The following is a 17796-nucleotide window of genomic DNA, read 5'->3' as shown; positions in this document are numbered from 1 at the left end:
TATAGCTTCCCATGATGTTACGGTACGTGGGGCAGGTGTCGCAGCCACTAATATTTTACGGATTGCGGCGGTGGGGCGGACAGTGATAAAAAACTAGGGCGACACTTAAGCTACGTCGTTAAAGGTATGACGCATAGCTGTTTGGTTGGTTTGGTGTACGCATGGCGTTTCACACAGACGAATGTTGTTTTTAAATTTTGTAATGTTTATTTGTTATTTTATTTCGTCTTTTATTTCTTTTTATCAGCAACATTGCCTTTCCATTCTGACCATTTTGACACCTTTGAAGCCCCATTTTGACATTTTTAAAATTTTTCATTTGTCTAATTAATCAATTACAATGATTCCATTAACTCATCATCGCCTGTCACACACCAATCAATCATCGATCACCAGAACTACAAATTACCATGACAGAATTTTTTTTACGCAGCCTCGAATATTTTCGACACGCAGTGAATGAGCGCAAGCCCTGCAAAAGCTCTCACGATCCGCTTAATCTCGTGAAACGTAAGCTTTGATTGGAAACAAGTTTCAGAGTCAGCCTTTCCTAACATGCGCGTTGCCTCGAAAATAGGAGCATAATTCGTGCGTTTCATCAATGGTTTCCACGGCCGGATCGAATCTCGTCCAGCGCACACGCTTACAAAGAGAAGCCCCAGTCCCTGTGGCGCCATCTGCCGAGGGCGACGCGACGCACGCACAACTTTCTCGCGGCTTAGACCAACGTTTAAAGATACTTTATAAACGTTGGCTTAGACGACCTCATCCAGCCACCTAGCTTATTCTTCCACCGTGCTCTCGCCTAAATACCACTGCGCAGGCGAAGCTCCTGCCTCCAATAGATAGATGTGCGAAGGACATTCTCCGAGATGTCGCTCTCAACGCAGCAGGGCCGTTAGACAAACGTGAAAGGGGGAGAAGGGTGCACTTTTGGTACAGTGGTTAGGCTTGCAACTAAGCTATCATCCTTTGCGGCAAGTGAGACTGATTAGGATCTCCATCAGCTCGGGCCTACATTAGGGTGGTTCATCGCTAGAAATCAAGCGAAAAACAGTGGATTAAATTTCAACATGCTAAGCTTTTTTCACTCAACAAAGAACAAAAGGAAAATAGGAGCCGGGCGTCCATTGCGTTAAAGGCATGAATTTGTATGCGCTGCTGACAAACAGGCGAAGCAACAAAAAATGCCAACTGTTGCATGGTTCCAGTCGTCGGCGAAGAAAAGCTTCACCGCATCACGGCAACAAAATTAACAAAAATGCGTCCTCAGATATACAGTACCAATAACCGCTACCATAATGGCGCTGTTCAGTAAGCACAACAACCGAACTGAGATGAGCGCAGAGAAATCTACAAAACCTAAGTGCGAGCAACATTCGCGTTGCCGCTTGGAGCTTGGAGGCATGTGCTTTACAAACAAGTGCGCGCTTCTGTCCCAAAGCAAAAACGAACGAAAAACGCGTTATAAACACACTCAAAGGCAGGTCCAATGTTATGATTGTGATAAACTGACTAAACAAAAGTAATCAAACATTGCACAGAGTGCATAACGAAAAAGGCACGTTAAGTGGCGCTCAAGTCGCTAGTGATATAGTGGACGCATGTACACGACCAGGATCGCCACCAAGCACGTCCACTAGGCGAAGAGGCAGGTCCGCGCAGCCTCGCGTTGGCATCCAAAGGCGTCCGCGAAGTCGGAGGCGTTGATGGCTAAGTCGCACTCGCCCGGCCTCGCCGGGTCGTCGCAGAAGTGGCTGCAGTAGCTGATGTAGAACATCTGCGTTGGCGAGAACTCCTCCATCTTCTTGATCCTCAGCGAGGACAGGTCGTGGCCAGAGGTCTTGAGCGCCTCCAGCGCCACGTCCAGGGCAAAGAGGTCGGCCACCGTCGCCTTCTCTTCTGCGGTCTGCGCAGCGTCTAGCGCACACCGGCCGTGCTGCTCCCACCAGGAGATGTCCAGGCCGGAGTAGTCCATCTTCCTGCCGCGCTCATCGGCGGCCCTGACTAGCTGCCGGGCGAGTTGGTAGCCCAGGCCGCTGTAGGTCATCAGGGCGGAGCCCCTGCTGCGGTAAGACGGAGGCGCAAGCGCCGACAGGCCAAGCCAGACCAGGTTCAGGGAGTAGAAGTAGGATGCGCTACCCGACATCCCGCGGTAACGGGCAGTCAGCAGTCTGTCGTGGAATGGGTCAGCCAGCGTCGTCTTCAGGACCTCCTTCGATTTGAGCCACGTGTCGAAGAAGGTGCGGTTGCCGCCACCGCTAGGAAAGTTGATGTACAGCATGTTCAGGATGCCGGCGACCATGAAGGCCTCAGGCGGCAACAGCCTAGCGCGCATATGCGCGCCTATCTTCAGGGCGGCTTCCTTTTTGGTCAGGTTGGAGATGATTTCCGAAGCCTGAAGCAGGTTGGTTAGCGCATTGGACGTGGCGTTAAATACCGCGAAGACCTCGTCCTTCAGGCTGTCGGCGTGGTCGAACAGTGAGTAGAAGAGCGGCGACGCCTGGACGATGCCGAATGACTCGTGAACGGCGAGAAAGCACTGCACAAGGTCGGACGTGTTTTCTGCCTCCGGGGTTCCCAGCGACCCGAAGCTGGTGTTCAACATCCAGACGTAGGCGTACGAAAACATCCAGCCCATGACGTTCAGCAACCTTGTGGGAGAAATGACTTCGAATAGGCTTAACAGCTGAGTCAGCGCGTGACGTCTGATAATTAGAATTTTTGTTTCCAATGACACTCCGGAGATGGATTTCAAGTGCTTGCCGATGATACCCAGGAGGTCGTTCAAGGAGACCTTGTCGTTGAACAGCCGGTGGACTCGGTGCAGAGGAAGCAGGACATCGTGCTCATCCGCTGGTGCTGATAGCAGAGCTGCCCTGACGGCGTTTTCATCTTCACGCAACGTTTGGATGCTGAGGTCGTTTACCTGGGTCTTTCCGTTGGTCAGAAAATGCGACACACCTTTGACGACATTGGCGTACGCCACGTCATCCAGCGTCGACACCTGTCGCATTCGCAGAACCGGCAGAGGGCCTGGCTCCCCGAAGACTACGACGAGGCCATAATCTTCGGTCAGGTACGTCCGCTTCACGTCGAACCACAGCACCACCCTCCAGTTGATGGTCAAATCCAGGAGAACGTCGAGGACGTCGACAAGCTTCAGATTAGCCTTCAGCTGCTCCGTCGGCCACGGTAGCCCCCGTGCCTTCATGAACTTCACGAAAGGTTCGGCCGACTGCGCGGTGGACACCTCCAGGCAAGTCGAAAGGGCGGCCATAGCTTTGGAAGCGGCGGGGAAGGAGCCGTTGACTGGAGGTGGCGGCGTGACGGCACGGCTGGCGCTCGAGACAACGAACATGGCGTACTGGAGGTCGTCGACGGCCTCTGGGTGCAGCGGAGCCTTGTTGCCGCACACGTAAGCGTGGAAGTGGGAGCAGGGATCTACCGAGGTGTCCAACGAGTGGAGGAGTTGGCGAGCGTGGTCGAGGCAGTCGTCACTGGAGCATACAGTCTCTCTGCTGGCCGGCGAGGTGAGCGCTCTGAGGACGAAGTAGATGAGGACGAGGGAGAGGACAATGCCGACGACCATGCAGACCATGGCCTTTCTGCCGAAGGGATGGCCTAGCAGACGCACGACGACTGTCTTCAGGCGGCGCAATTTCTGAGAGTAGTCCTCAGTGCCCTGGACCAGGATATAATACGAGACTATAGTTTCGGTGAAACATACCATAAATGGGGCATGGGAATTATGCGGCCTGAAACAACTATACTTGCTCCACCACGGATGAACGTTACTTAGCTTAGCCTGAATTTCACGTTGATCAAAATTATTCCTTAAAAATTAGGTAAAGTATGTCCCTTTCTCTTACCTGAGCACCACAAACCAAGAGAGGAAAAAAGCCCAGTGTGTAACACGAGATTGAGTTACGGCTGTTGAAGTATTGTCATTTCGCGATATATTGACGTAAATATTGAGTGAAACATGTTCTGTTAATACCACTTTTTCGGATACACTGGGTCTTTAAGTGCCACTTCTCTCCCAGATTTGATAGTTAAGCTATGCCGGAAGCCTTGTGTTCTGAGAAGCGGCAGGAGATCTGCTCGTAGTGTCGGAACAATGCCTGACTCTGAAAAATGAAGTCCATGCGTGTGTCCCGGGAAGTCGTCGCAGTATAGTGGGATGAGTTACTGAAGGAGAGGAAGTGCGCTGTCACACATGACGTCACTGGGTCGGGAAAACTCACCGATGGGCGTTGCCATGGCCAGTTGCACTAAAGACAGGGTGAAGTGAGTGCAACTACCCTTCTTTCACGATAAACACACTGGTTACCACCCTCCGGTTACGCCAAATGCTACACTGCTACTACAACGAAGCTTGGTGCAAGAAACAGGCCTTTAATTGCTACCGCTATAAAATTAATAGGAACGAGGTTTATTCCATAAAAAACTTAGCATCCATGATATCTTGAAGGCCTTGAGTACAGCGTTCATAAGGCGGGTTGCAATCAGGAAGAAATAAAGGACGAAAAATATGGCCGGATAGGTAATATTAAAAACGTAGAAATATATTACTAAAGCATGCGTTTTAAGAAAAGCTGGGGACATCGAAGAGAAAGCTGTCTCAAAGCACACAATAATTGTTTACTAGAGAGTTTCGGGAAAACACTTTAGAGTAGAATGAACCTGAGGTTTTTTTCTCTACTCGTATACATTATGGCTGCTCACACGCTCAGCTTCTTCGAGCCACGCTGACGACAGCGTCCGCATGGATCAGGCCCCTCCCCTCTGACAGTCTCTATGATGGTCGCCTTGTACGGGTCGCTCTGCAGCACTTGCCCCTCTGATGTGTCCGCAGCGGTCACCCGTTGGCGCAGTTTTAGAGCCACTTAAAATGTACCGAGCTTCCGTGCGGGTGATAGCAAGTGCAATGGCGGCTTCCTCTGCAGCCTCTGGGGAGGTGTATGGAGGGAGAGGTAGTGTGAGGAGGGTGGATGAGGAGTCCACGGTCGAAGCTTCCCTTTGTCTTCAGCAGTCCTTTCGGTTCCGCTCGTGCTAAAAGCTTCGGGGCCAACCTGTTATGGCACACGCAATACTCCCGTTGGTAGACCATCATGCGCGCCTTTCCTTTTTTGGAAGAATGCTAACGCACGTGCTCTCCCTTCATGGTAAAAGAACCCTAGGTGGTGAAAATGATTCCGGAGACCTCCACTACAGCGCCTCTTTACCTCTTTACATCTCTCCTCACACAGCGCGGTTCGGGTGTCCATCGAGCAGTGAGTTACGGCGTCATCCCTTCCTCAAAGCAAACTATTAAATCTACCCCGAGGGAGTCTACATACAAAAGAACCGCAAGATTGACACCACGCTGAAGAAACTCCGCAAGGGGGGGGGATCAGGTGGGCCGTATGGTCCGCCGGGTATCAAACAAACGAGGGGGGTTGCGATGCAAGGACGCCCTGCGGCTGGCCAATGCATTCGTAACCAGTCGAATCCTGTATTCGATACCGTACCTCCACCTGCGCAAATGCGATGAGAACGCCCTCGGAGTGATTCTCCGAAAAATCTATGAGAGCTCTCGACCTCGCACTTGCAACTTCCAACCAACGTCTCCTCGGCCTGGGGATGACGAACACCTTTGGGGAGCTGCGCGAGGCTCATCTCAGCAATCAATACTTGCGGTTAAGCAAAACACGTGCGGGTAGCCGCCTACTGACCCGCCTCCACATCAATTACACAACCCAAGAGGAGAAGCGAGTATCCACGCCCGAGGCCTGGCGCTTCGCACTAAAGGTTCGCCCCCTCCCCAATAACATGACAAAAGATGTCTATGATGGCCGCCGCCTCGCGCGAGCGGAGGCCATTTCCAAGCAGTATGGTGCTCGACCAGGGGTATTTTACACGGACGCGGCCGGTCCACACCATGGGGGTTGGTACATGGCTGCCGTTGCCCACCAAAACAACCCAGTTCAGGGCCTCACCTTCCGTGCCCCCAACATTACATTCGCGGAGGAAGTTGCTATCGCACTTGCAGCTGCGGATCCAGCGTCCCGAGTCATTATCACCGACTCAAGGGAAGTTTGCCGCAATTTTGAACAGGGCCAAATTCCAGATCGTGCCTTCCAAATTTTACACAGATGTGAGTACCGGGATTTCCCAACCCGGCGCACCATCATCTGGGCCCCAGCACATGCGGGGATAGAGGGAAAGGTAGCGGACACTACCGCCCGCGCGCTTAACCACCGGGCATCGCCTCTCTCGCCGCCTGATCCGGCTACTGATTTTAATCCGGCTGTTACTTTTCGGGAGATCTCTCTCCTGTATCAAAACGCTCACGGCAGGTATTACGTAGCCCCCAGAGAGTGGAGCCCTTAGTCCAGGGCCCCCTTAGCTGCTGCAGTACAGCCTGCCTGGTCGATCAGTCGGCGCTGGTTGTCCAGGTCTGCTGGGAAAGAGCGGCGTCCCTTCGGGAGGGGACGCGGTTGGGTTTGGGAGGCTGAGTAGGGCATTCCCACGTGGAATATGAAAAAGGTTTGGGTGTCCTCCGTAGGAGGAGCTTCACTCTGGGTATTTGCTTGGGTAGAAGGTTTGTCTAAACGCGAGGCTGGGGAAGGTGTTTGAACCTTGCACTATTTGGCGGCTTTTTCACGGGTCATTTCACGTGTGGCGGAGAGAGTGTTCTACGGGATAGTCTGTGGTGTTGCAGTATGTCTGCGTACGGAAGTGGGATACTTTCCGCACAGTCAGGGTTGGGTTGACCTTGCGCTGGTGCCCGGAGGGTGAGACACTCGATTGAAAGAAAAGCTTTTGAGTGGAAAGAAGAGGTGAGGCTCTCTAAAGAGCCCCGAAATGGGTGGAGGCCTTATTCCGGGACCTCATTGGTCGAAGCCGCCAGCTTACCACCACCTAGCACTCTTGACCAAAGCCTTTTGGGCCTGAAGCTACGAGCAGCCAAGCAGGGCCACCTCCCATTCCTCTCTGGTGGGGCTTGGGAGGGGGGGGGGGGGGGGGGCAAGCCCACACAATGTGGTGTCAGCTACCTCCCCACAGTGTTGGTACTTGCCAGTGAACGCGGAATCGAAGTCTGAGTACTGCCGAGCACAGCATTGCATTGGTGAATAATGCCGGCGACATCCACTACGTGGGAGGCAGCTCGAAAGCATTCCTCCATGCACCCTAGATTTCCCTCTCTGGTCCAAATCGGGCCGCCGCGGTGGCTCAGTGGCTATGGTGCTCGGCTGCTGGCCCGAAAGACGCGGGTTCGATCCCGGCCGCGGCGGCTGAATTTCTTTGGAGGAGAAATTCGAGGCCCGTGTACTGTGCGATGTCAGTGCACGTTAAAGAACCCCAGGTGGTAGAAATTTCCGGAGCCCTCCACTACGGCGTCTCTCACAGCCTTAGTCGCTTTGGGACGTTAAACGCCATAAACCAACCATCTGGTCCAAATCGTGATATCATCGGCATACAGCGTATGCCTTATTCCTTCGATACCCTTCCACTAGTCCAGGTCGCCAAATTAACTAGTAGAGGAGATAGCACCACACTGTGTCCCCCGCGTACTCGTTTGATATGGACCATATTCTTCATCTTGGATACTGATTAGTGCGGCTCGATCGGTCAGAAAGTCCTCGATATAGTTGAAAGTGTTGCGGCCGCAGTGGGTCTCATTGAGGTGTGTCAGTATGACGCTGTGTTTGATGTTGTAGAAGGCGCCCCTTTCAAGTAAAAGGCCAGGACGACATTGTCGTTGTGTGGGTGCTCGACAGGTTATGTCTCTGCTGAGTAGGAGGGTCGATTCGTTCGGGCGTCGTGTTATGTAGGCCTAACTATAATGCCAGGGAAGTTGAGGCATAGATAAGGATGCCTGTCGCAGTTTTTACTGCTATGCGGAGTAGGGTGTTTAGCTGCGTTGCTTCTCTCTGCGCATGACGGAAGCCAACAGTCACCGAAACCAAGGAGCATTGAGAAGGTTTTTCTTTCCTTTAATTTGTGGTGTTCATCATCAGGAGATTAATACATAAATTATTTAAATGTAATTCACCAGAAAGAAGAATCTACTGCAGAATCTAGACCTTAATTACTTAGTGATTTAATTTATTGCTACCTGCCACACAGAGGGCGATTTCCCTCTATTCCCTTTGCTAGCTGCCACCCATTACAGCACCTTCCTTTCTTCCGTCCCGCCACATAAATTGGTAATGTGGTTTTTGAGGAAAGGAAATGGCGCAGTATCTGTCTCGCATATATCGGCGGACACCTGAACCGCGCCGTAAGGGAAGGGAGGAAGGTAGGAGTGAAAGAAGGAAGACAGAAAGAGGTGCCGTAGTGGAGTGGAGGTCTCCGGAACAATTTCAACCCCCTGGGGATCTTTAACGTGCATTGACATCGCACAGCACACGGGTGTCTCTTGCGTTTCGTGAAATACGCTTTTGAGGAAAGTAAGGAGCAGTAATGTCTCACATTTTTCGGTGGACACGTGAACAGCGCCGTAGGGGTAGTGAGAAAGGTAGGACTGAGAGAAGAAAGGAAGAGGTGCCGTAGTGTGGGTCTCCCGAGTAATTTCGACCACTTAGCTGGAGATCTTTAACGTACACTGACATCGCACAGCACACGGGCGCCTTTTGCGTTCCGCCTCCATTGAAACGCGGCCGCCGCGGTCGGAGGCAGCAGACGCAGCCGCCCGCGCGCTCTCTCACCGGGCTGTTTTCTCCTCCCCATCCGATCAGGAACCCGATTTTAATCCGGTCTATACATTCAAAGATATTACAACATATTATCAAATTGTCATCGCCTTTACCCTAGCTCATGTAAAGGCCTGAAGAAGGCGGATGAGAGGCTCCTTCTCCACCTTCTCACCAATACATTGCTGTGCCCGGCAGCGCTAAAACATTTTGACCCCTCCTTTAGCGGCAGCTGCCCACACTGTAGTGCAGTGTCTTCTGACACTGATCACATGGTGTGGGCCTGCCCCTCCAACCCCGCTATTCCCCCCATCCCCAACCCAACCCGGGAGGACTGGGAGGCGACCCTGCTCGGCTGCCACGACTTACAGGCCCAACAAACCTTAGTCGGGCGCGCCCGGGCGGCGGCAGCCGCCACTAGGGTCCCATACTAGGGACCTCCACCTAGTGTTTGTAAGGTTCGGTCCCTTACGGGCTGATCCAAACATACCTCCTGCTAATTCGTAATAAATGTTCTCACCACCACCACCACCACCCAGCCCGGGTACACCGGCTCGATAGGCGGGTGCCTTAACCAATGAACCACCGCGGCCGGGATTCTCCTTCCATATCTTCCCTTGCATTGCGCACAGAAGGTGGCCGCCTAGATGTAAGAGTTACTGCTCCATTTCCTTTCTTCAAGACCAATTTTTTGTGAATTTATGTCCATGTCTTTGCCCTTAAAATGAGGGCATCGCTGTGAAGAAATGACGGATATATCGCAGATTGACAGACGGACATATGATGTAGAAGGTGATAATAAAGGGGTGTACTGAAAAAGAAATAATAAATGTCAAGTATATTAACCTGATGAACAGTCGAAAATTCCGACTGCGTGTCATGGCACAGTCAAAGGTTGTGCCCTTGGGCGATCTGCGCGGCGACCTGCTATACGAATTCGTCCTGATCGCACAGCCACGTCTGAGTGCACTGCTTTACTCAACATTTCAAAGCAAAGTCTATATGATGCAGTTTCGATGTATTCCGTTCGTCAAGTGGGGTTCACTGTTCTTTCCTTGGACGCAACGAAACAATGCTGAACAAGCGAAAAGGAACCAGCGATTGCCCCCTGTAACCCTCATTTTGCATGAGCGTGCATCTCCTATCGCAGCACTAAATGCCGTTTTGCATTCAGGCCGGCTCGCTTACGTGCCGCGGGCTGCAGGACACGCCGCGTGTCCCATAGCTGTGGTCGACCGGCCGCCTGGACCGACGTGACGCGAGGGGCGACAGCGACGGCTTCTTTTGCACGGAGCCCGACGGGATCGGCAGGTGGGAAATGGCTTCCTGCACGAGCAGCGACTTCCGCCGGTGGGCGTCCATGGCGTCGAAGCTCATGCTCCTTGCGGGCCACACCGGCGGCGGCGGCTCCTGAAACACCAGCTCGCCCCTCGCGGACTGGCCGCGGCCAGCGTGAGCCGGTAGAGACGCGTCGACCGGCGGCAAGCCGGGGCCCGCAGCGATGCCCGGTGGCGGGGACACGAACACCGTCGTTTTGGCCTCTTGGGACTTTCTCATAGCCGCCGGGTTTATGGTCACTCGACGGTCGATGGAACCTAAAGGCGTCATCAAACGCTTGAACGAGGAGCGCCCTAGGACAGTGCGGGGCACGGCTTGCGAGTCCGGCAACTCCGCGCGTGGCAGCTCGGGTCTCCCAGGGGCGACATCAGCGCCACTACCACCTGCAGCGGCCCCGTACTCCGGAGGTTGCTGGTATGCTCGAAGTGTGCCATCGGTGCTTCCCCCGGCCGATGGGCACGGCTGCTGGAGGTCGGCGGGGTCGCGGTACCTGTGCTCAGTAGCTGCCGGCGGCGGGTCATGACCCGAGGGTGACCTGTCGGGGCGAGGACCGCCATGCGAGTGCGACGGCAAGGCTCGCTTTGAGTCGCTGTGCGACGAGTGCCCCAACGAAGGCGGGAAGCTGTCTTGCGGGCTGATGCGTTTAGGGGGCACGGGCGAGGCGCCGCGGGGTTCCTCGCCGCTTGTCCGCGGGACCGGGGTTATGGCTTCGCTCTCGGGAACGGAGGAGCTACGTGCCGATACGAGCCCTGCAAAGAGACGGTTACGTTTTCGAGCAAGGAACTTTATGTAGGTGGCAACTCCTCTAGTGAGACCGGCCACGGCCTGAATTAAACAGCGGCTGAATGATATGTGCGCAGTCTGTCTTCACAAGCGCAGTTTATGAACTCTTTCTGTGTCTGCATTTTTGCTGCGCTGTGATATTTGTTTAAAAAAAAAAAAACTCCCAGTTGCCTTGATGCCTCCGTATCTTGATTTACACTGACCGACAATGACCTTGTGCAGACCCAAGTCCTATCAGAGTCCTCGTCTCACGTTAGGATTTCAGCCCGCCAAATACCGTCGTCCTGACGCTGGCACCGTAAGTGCTGCGTGCGGCCGCATTTCAACGCAGTTGCTGTTCAAGCTGGCCCTTCTTGCTTCATACCCTTCATACCGCTGGGGTACACATGCCTCGATCATACATGTTAATTGGTGTTATGCTGCACGCAAAAAAGTGCCAGGGGAAAGGGGGTGGCAGCGTTAGGGAAAACTGGTGAAAACGAACAGAGGAAGTTCATTGCTGTGAACAGAGCAAAAAATTGCTGAGGCTCAGCTTGGCTAAGCCTGGGGAATTGCGAACATATTAGTGGCTAGGCTTGGTAATACATGGCTTTCCTTGGTTGAATACTTGGTCATTTTAATACAACCACTAGAAGCCTTCGTCGTGGGGGAAGACAACGGCATGGCTACAGCGGAACGCCGACTAACCCCGAGACGCGCGTTGGGTGAGCGCCTGGATTGCCACGGAAGCCGCGTCTGCCTGCCCGGTGGAGCGAGCGTTTCACCTACACCGAGTGTGAAGGCGCGTTCTAAATGCGCGGGAATGCGCGGGTGTGACGGCTAGGGGTCCCACGACGACGGCGCGAGGTGGAGGCCGGCTCTCTCATCCGATGTCACGTGGTGTGACGTCACGGTGTCACGTGGCGTGACGGCTAGGGGTCCCACGGCGACGGCGCGAGGTGGAGGACGGCTCTCTCATCCGATGTCACGTGGTGTGACGTCACGGTGTCACGTGGTGTGACGTCACGGTGTCACGTGGGGGTCCCACGGCGACGGCGTGAGTGGTAGCTCTAGCAATATGCTTCGCATAAAAAAGTTACTTTCTGGCCTCTCATATGGAGATAGGTTGATAGCGTCGTAGCTGTAGCGCGCGCTATGAGTAAACGCGCTCCTCCTGTACGACGTGGCCACAAACAACTGCACTACAGGGCGGCCGAGGACATATGATACACTACGCCGTGTACTGCGCACCATGTCCCCCTCCCCTCGAAGAAAAAAAATTGCTGAGGCTCAGCTTGGCTAAGCCTGGGGAATGCGAAGCATATTAGTGGCTAGGCTTGGTAATACATGGCTTTCCTTGGTTGAATACTTGGTCATTTTAATACAACCACTAGAAGCCTTCGTCGCGGGGGAAGACAACGGCATGGCTACAGCGGAACGCCGACTAACCCCGAGACGCGCGTTGGGTGAGCGCCTGGATTGCCACGGAAGCCGCGTCTGCCTGCCCGGTGGAGCGAGCGTTTCACCTACACGGAGTGTGAAGGCGCGTTCGAATTGCGCGGGAATGCGCGGGTGTGACGGCTAGGGGTCCCACGACGACGGCGCGAGGTGGAGGCCGGCTCTCTCATCCGATGTCACGTGGGAGTCCCACGGCGACGGCGTGAGTGGTAGCCCTAGCAATATGCTTCGCATAAAAAAAAAACAAGCTTAAAGGTTGTCGTAGTGCAGCCTCTAAGCTTGCAAATATGCAGCCAAGTTTGCAGACGGTGAACCTCCACAGCGGCCGCAGAGCAGGCGTCGCTGTGCAGGTAGGCTTACCGGGACTGTCGGGACCACGCCTGTGTCTTTTCCTCCTGCGGCGGGATTTTTCCGTGGAGGTCTCCAGGCTGCTCTGCTTCGGGGTGTCCTCCATGCCTCCCTCAGTAGCAGCGCTGCAGCTGGGCGTTTGCGGTGGACGCGAATATTACGAGGGCTGTTCCGCGGATTCAGAGCGAACGCGGGCCGAGAGCACGTACCGCCCGAGTTCGCTTCTTCTTCTGCTTGGTCACGAGCCACGAAGCACGCGTGCACACGCACGGAAACCAATGTTTTCGGTACAAGCAAGGCCGTGGCGCTGAAGTTGATCAGGAAGAACAGACATGTTTTGCAGGAGGCTAAAATAAGAAATGTCACCGCAAAGCCTTTAGTAGTCATGCTTTTTTGTTTCCTGTTTTTTTTTAACGTTTCAAAGGCCAGCTTTGGCCAAAGAAAGCCACGGCACAATAAAGTGTCTCGCTGTACTCGACCCAGCTTGTGGACCAATGGGCACTGAAGCTCCCTCGGACGTCTGAATACGATCCGGACGTCCAGATCCAGATCGGGCGTGCTGTGGACATCCACCGGATGCCACATATTGGACCAGTTATAAAATTCTATTTTTTTTTCTCATGCGCACGTACCCAGGCCGTTTATGCAGGACATTATGACAGTGGTCTCAGCCGTACTTTGTTCGGGTTTGAGTCACGATACTTAGGAAATGAGTCACGAAAGATATATGTACATTTCCCAAGGATTTCAACCCAGAGGAGGCAGTTACCAAGTCAGGGGAGAGCTTGTACTCATCGTGTCACCGACTGGTACCAGGCGACACGCACTCCGCCCTTCAGCACCTCCCGGCTGCCTCTGCTCTCTGCATTGCTCGCAAACACATTTTTTGCACGTTCCCCTAGTTCAAAAAGCAGAAGAAACTGAGGTCGCTTCTTTTATGCTCATGAACAGCGCATTCCACCGCGTAGCAAGTAAACAGCACTGCGAAACAGCACTGCGACTATCACTAGTAGTCAGGATAAGGTCTGTACGAGTTCCTGTTCTTACACCGCGCCAGAAACGATTATTTCTATTATTGAATAGGATGATAAGCCTTACCTCAGCGGTGCCCTAGTGAGGAAGAGGAAGAAGCCGTTCTGTGCGGCTGCGCCTGTCTCTTCTGGGTATGCGCCATTATCTAGAGGACAACAACAACAACTTGGCCACTCCCCCGTAATGGGTATGTGCCATTCTACTTGAGGCCAACCAACCAACCAACCGCGTCAACATGCTCCTTGCTGGAAACAGCGCATCGGCCGTTGGCCGAGGTCTTCCGACATCTCAGGACACTACGGACTCCTACAAAGTTGTACTTCCCCGATTGCCTACCGGTAATGTTGTCCTTAATACCGTTTTCTTGCATGCTGACCTTAAGGGTCGCCCGTACCGAGCACCTGACTTCCGTGACGCACTCGCACAGATATTGGATCTCCGGGAAATTTTGTGCATTGGTCAATACCAAATGAGCCACGTGTGGATGGTTACCTGCGAGAGTAGTTCTTCCAAACAGAAGCTTAACAAAGCGGAGTTTCGTGTCAAAGGACTGCGGTGCATGGTGTTCGACCCGGATACTAAGAACGTCAAGGTTAAGCTCCTTTGGCTTCCCCGCTATATGGAACACCGTAGGATTGTGGAAGCATTAGAGCCTTATGGCACGGTTCAGTCTGTGGAGCGTGAAAAGTGGCGGTGCCCAGGGATGGAGCATATGGAAACGGCGAACCGTGAAATCTCCCTCACACTCAAGGATGGAGTGTCAGCAAGCACAATTCCACACACACTTAATGTTTATGGAGTGCAGGCATTAGTCGTTATCCCAGGGAGACCTCCACTGTGCCTCCGATGCAGCCGGGTTGGACATGTACGACGCCAGTGTCGCACGCCTCGATGCACCCAGTGCCGACGCTTTATCCATACTGTGGAGAACTTCGTCTTGAGTTACGCTGACAGGCTGCGTCAAGGCCAGTGGGCACGGGAAGATGACGTGGCATCAGAACACATCATGGATGTGTCTGAGGTTGGCGACGCGACCGGAGAACTAAGTCGCGAGCATCGAATAGATGGGGAACACACGACTTTAACACCTCCAATCACCACGGAATCTGAAGCGACTGGCCATCTAGCATCCGCGCCTCCAGAACGAAAACCGCCGGACCCGGCCCCCCACCCCCCCCACCCCCCCCCCCCCCCACCCCCCGGCGGGTGCTACAGAGACTGCTGTGCTTGCTGCACAGGAACACCTCGTCGGCACAGGACAACGTCCGGATATGCCTCCAGTGGAGTCAGTCGAGGCGATACAGCCAGTGAATGCTCGCCGATCCTCCTCTGTTGCTGATTCTGCTTCGTCGTTGGAGGGTAACGGTGAGCCGTGTGTGGCGTCGATCGCTGGCGTGTCCGGTTCTCTGTCGGCTGTCAGTGTGGCAGCAAATGATGTGCTCCCGTCGGGTTCGTGGACCGAAGCCTTGGCTGTCTCAGAGGAAGACATGGACAACACACCGCACCTTTGAAATGTCCAGCAGATGCTGACGAGGTGTGTATAGATGGCGCTGACCACAAGGCACAATGTGTAGAGGCCACGGGAGGGGCGGCGTTAAAGAGGAGGGAGATGTCTGCCCGAGAGGACGCCAATTTGGAGGCGGGCCACCCCATTCCAGGGGATTGCGTTTGTTAAGACTGGCACCAAAAATGGCGAGCGTCGCAGCATATCAAGTCGCTACCCTTAACGTTAGGGGTATGCGTAATCGTAGGAGGCAACAGCAGGTACTGCATCTCTTAAAGAAATGGAGCGTGCGTGTAGCCGCTATCCAGGAAACAAAGTTGTCCTCTGATGAAGAGACAGAAGCCTTTTTTGTCAGAATACAGCATTATTTTTAGCAATGCGAGGGGCTTATCCGGAGGTTGTATGCTATTCCTGGCGAACACGCTAGAGATGACAGCCATGTCTTATTGCATAGATGACGAGGGGCAACTTATATGCTGTGATCGCACAGTTTCAGGTGTACAGTGGCGGATTAATTGTGTTTACGCGCCCATAAAGCAGCGCGATAGAAGGCTTTTCTTTCTGTCATTAGTTGAACATTTGTGCACGGACCGCAAAATTATATTGTTGGTAGATTTTAATTGCGTTTGTAGGGATGAGGACCGATCAGTGGTATGTAAGCGATACGACCCTAGTGCTGCATTACTTACCGATTTGGTTTCTGAATATAAACTTGTGGATGTGGGACAGGAAAAAGGCGACAGTATACATTTCACTCACTTTCAGTTTTCCTCTAATGCTCGCCTTGACAGAATTTACGTTTCTGTAGACGCGTTAGCAAGTGTGGTTGGCTACTGGGTGCGGCCCATCTTCTTCAGTGACCACTGTATGGTGTCTCTTCAGATAGGGAGGTACACTCGGCATGCACAGGGTCCGTCAAAAGTTCCCAGGCCACATGGTCCGCTTTTCATCGGTATATCCTGGAACTTAAGATTCCAATAGAGCTATCGAGGTTTTCAGATGGTAGAACGATCCTTCTTCTATTCTCTACAGATATTTTGAGCTTCGAGGGTTTCTCAACAACCCGACTATGCTGCTCAAAAGCAAACCCTGTGGCCTTGGAACTTTTGACGGACCCTGTACTTCACCCTTGATGGGAGTTGTGGAAGGTGAATAACTGTCTGCTCTCAGACGAAATCTTTCAGCGTGCTGTACCTACTTGTTTGAAAGACGTATGGTCACGCCGTGATCTGTCCGTTTTTCAAAAGCGGGACCTGTTTAAACAGGAGATCAAAAACTTGGCAATTGAGGCCTCAGCAAGAATCGCTTTCCTGAAGAGACACCACCTTCGTGAACTTGGGCGCACCCTAACGGAGCTACATGAGCTAGAGAGGGTTATCCCGGGTGCCTATCTCGAAGAGATTAATAACGTAAAAGCACAGCTTCAACAATTTGCGACAGAAAGATATAAGGGGGCCTTGATAAGATCTAGGTCCCGAAGGTTTCTAGACGAGCAACCTTCTCGTCGGGCCGTGAGTGATGAAAGAGAGAATGCTCTTGCGAAGGAAATATTGGAAATTCAGTATGGTGATTGCACATACAGCGATGCGCCTGGTATTCTTGCTGCTTTCTTCGACTATTATCGGAAGTTGTTTGGCAGTTGCGAAGATCCAAATCAGGGTTTCGATTACAGTTCCTTACTCGGAAACTTCCCTCGACTTGACGATGAGAAGTGTGCTATAGTGAAGGGACCTGTCACTTCGGATGAAATTCAATCAGCCATTTCTGCCCTGCAGAGCCAGAAATCTCCTGGGCCGGATGGTATTACTAGCGAATTCTATAAAACATTTTCGCCTTGCCTAGTGCCTGTTTTGATGGAAGTTTTCCAAGCATCTTATGATGTGGGTGTCCTGCGTCCCACTTTCTATTCTGGGCACACAATATTAATTCCCAAAGCAAAGATACTAATCGGTTAAAAACTGTTAAGGGATATCGTGCAATTTCCCTCTGCGATGTTGATTACCAAATTTTTGCCAAAGTTCTTAACAGTCGTCTGCAGCTGGTCATTATGGACTTGATAGGTTCGCATCAGTTCTGTGGTATTAGAGGCCGCAGTATTCAAACACATATCCATATTGCACGTTCAGTATTAGAGACAGTATCAGATGAGACAGGCCAAGTAGCTCTGATTCAAATTGACTTGGCGAAGGCGTTTGATAAAGTTCGGCACGATTTCTTGTTCGCGGTCTTGGAGTATGCAAATATTGGTGACGTCTTGCTCAAAGGCATAAGGCTGTGCTATAAGAACTCCTATACAAGGGTAATTGTTAATCAGGAGCTAACGAAACCAATACCACTAGAAGCATCTGTTCGTCAAGGATGTCCACTGTCTCCATTGTTGTTTGCCCTTTATCTGGAACCCCTCTGTCTCAGTATAATTAACAGCGCAGCTATCCGCGGTTTCTCTCTGGCTCAATGTGAAGTTAAGGTCTTAGCTTACGCTGATGATGTCGCCCTCTTTTGTTCTGACAAAAAGAGTGTACTTGAGGCTTTACACTTGACTAAACAGTTCTGCGATGTAGCAGGCGCGGCTCTTAATTTAGAGAAATCCAAAGGCTTTTGGTTGGGTCATTGGCGAACTGGGCCAAGCCAGTTCGGTGGCATATGCTGGGACTGTAGCCCTCTTGAGTACGT

At 52.6% G+C, this 17796-nt stretch overlaps 2 protein-coding genes across 2 annotated transcripts; one reads left to right on the top strand and one right to left on the bottom strand.

The window, feature by feature from the left end:
- Window positions 1–621: 621 nt before the first annotated feature.
- On the bottom strand, window positions 622–12803 carry LOC149370267 (neprilysin-1-like). Its single transcript, XM_089582889.1, has 3 exons — window positions 12600–12803; window positions 9870–10768; window positions 622–3685 (listed from the first exon to the last, which is right to left on the bottom strand). Exons 1-3 carry the CDS (start codon window positions 12691–12693, stop codon window positions 1640–1642), a joined length of 3039 nt encoding a protein of 1012 aa, XP_089439015.1. The 5' UTR covers window positions 12694–12803; the 3' UTR covers window positions 622–1639.
- Window positions 12804–13854: 1051 nt separating this feature from the next.
- On the top strand, window positions 13855–14930 carry LOC149370266 (uncharacterized). Its single transcript, XM_089577424.1, has 2 exons — window positions 13855–14672; window positions 14858–14930. The coding sequence occupies exons 1-2, from the start codon at window positions 13855–13857 to the stop codon at window positions 14928–14930; spliced, it is 891 nt and encodes a 296-aa protein (XP_089433550.1).
- Window positions 14931–17796: the final 2866 nt, after the last annotated feature.

This window comes from Amblyomma mixtum, chromosome 1 (genome assembly GCF_055824585.1).
Source record: "Amblyomma mixtum isolate Tamu chromosome 1, ASM5582458v1, whole genome shotgun sequence".
NCBI lineage: Eukaryota > Metazoa > Arthropoda > Arachnida > Ixodida > Ixodidae > Amblyomma > Amblyomma mixtum.
Note: the sequence above shows the minus strand (reverse complement) of the source record. Positions and strands in the feature narration are given on the sequence as shown.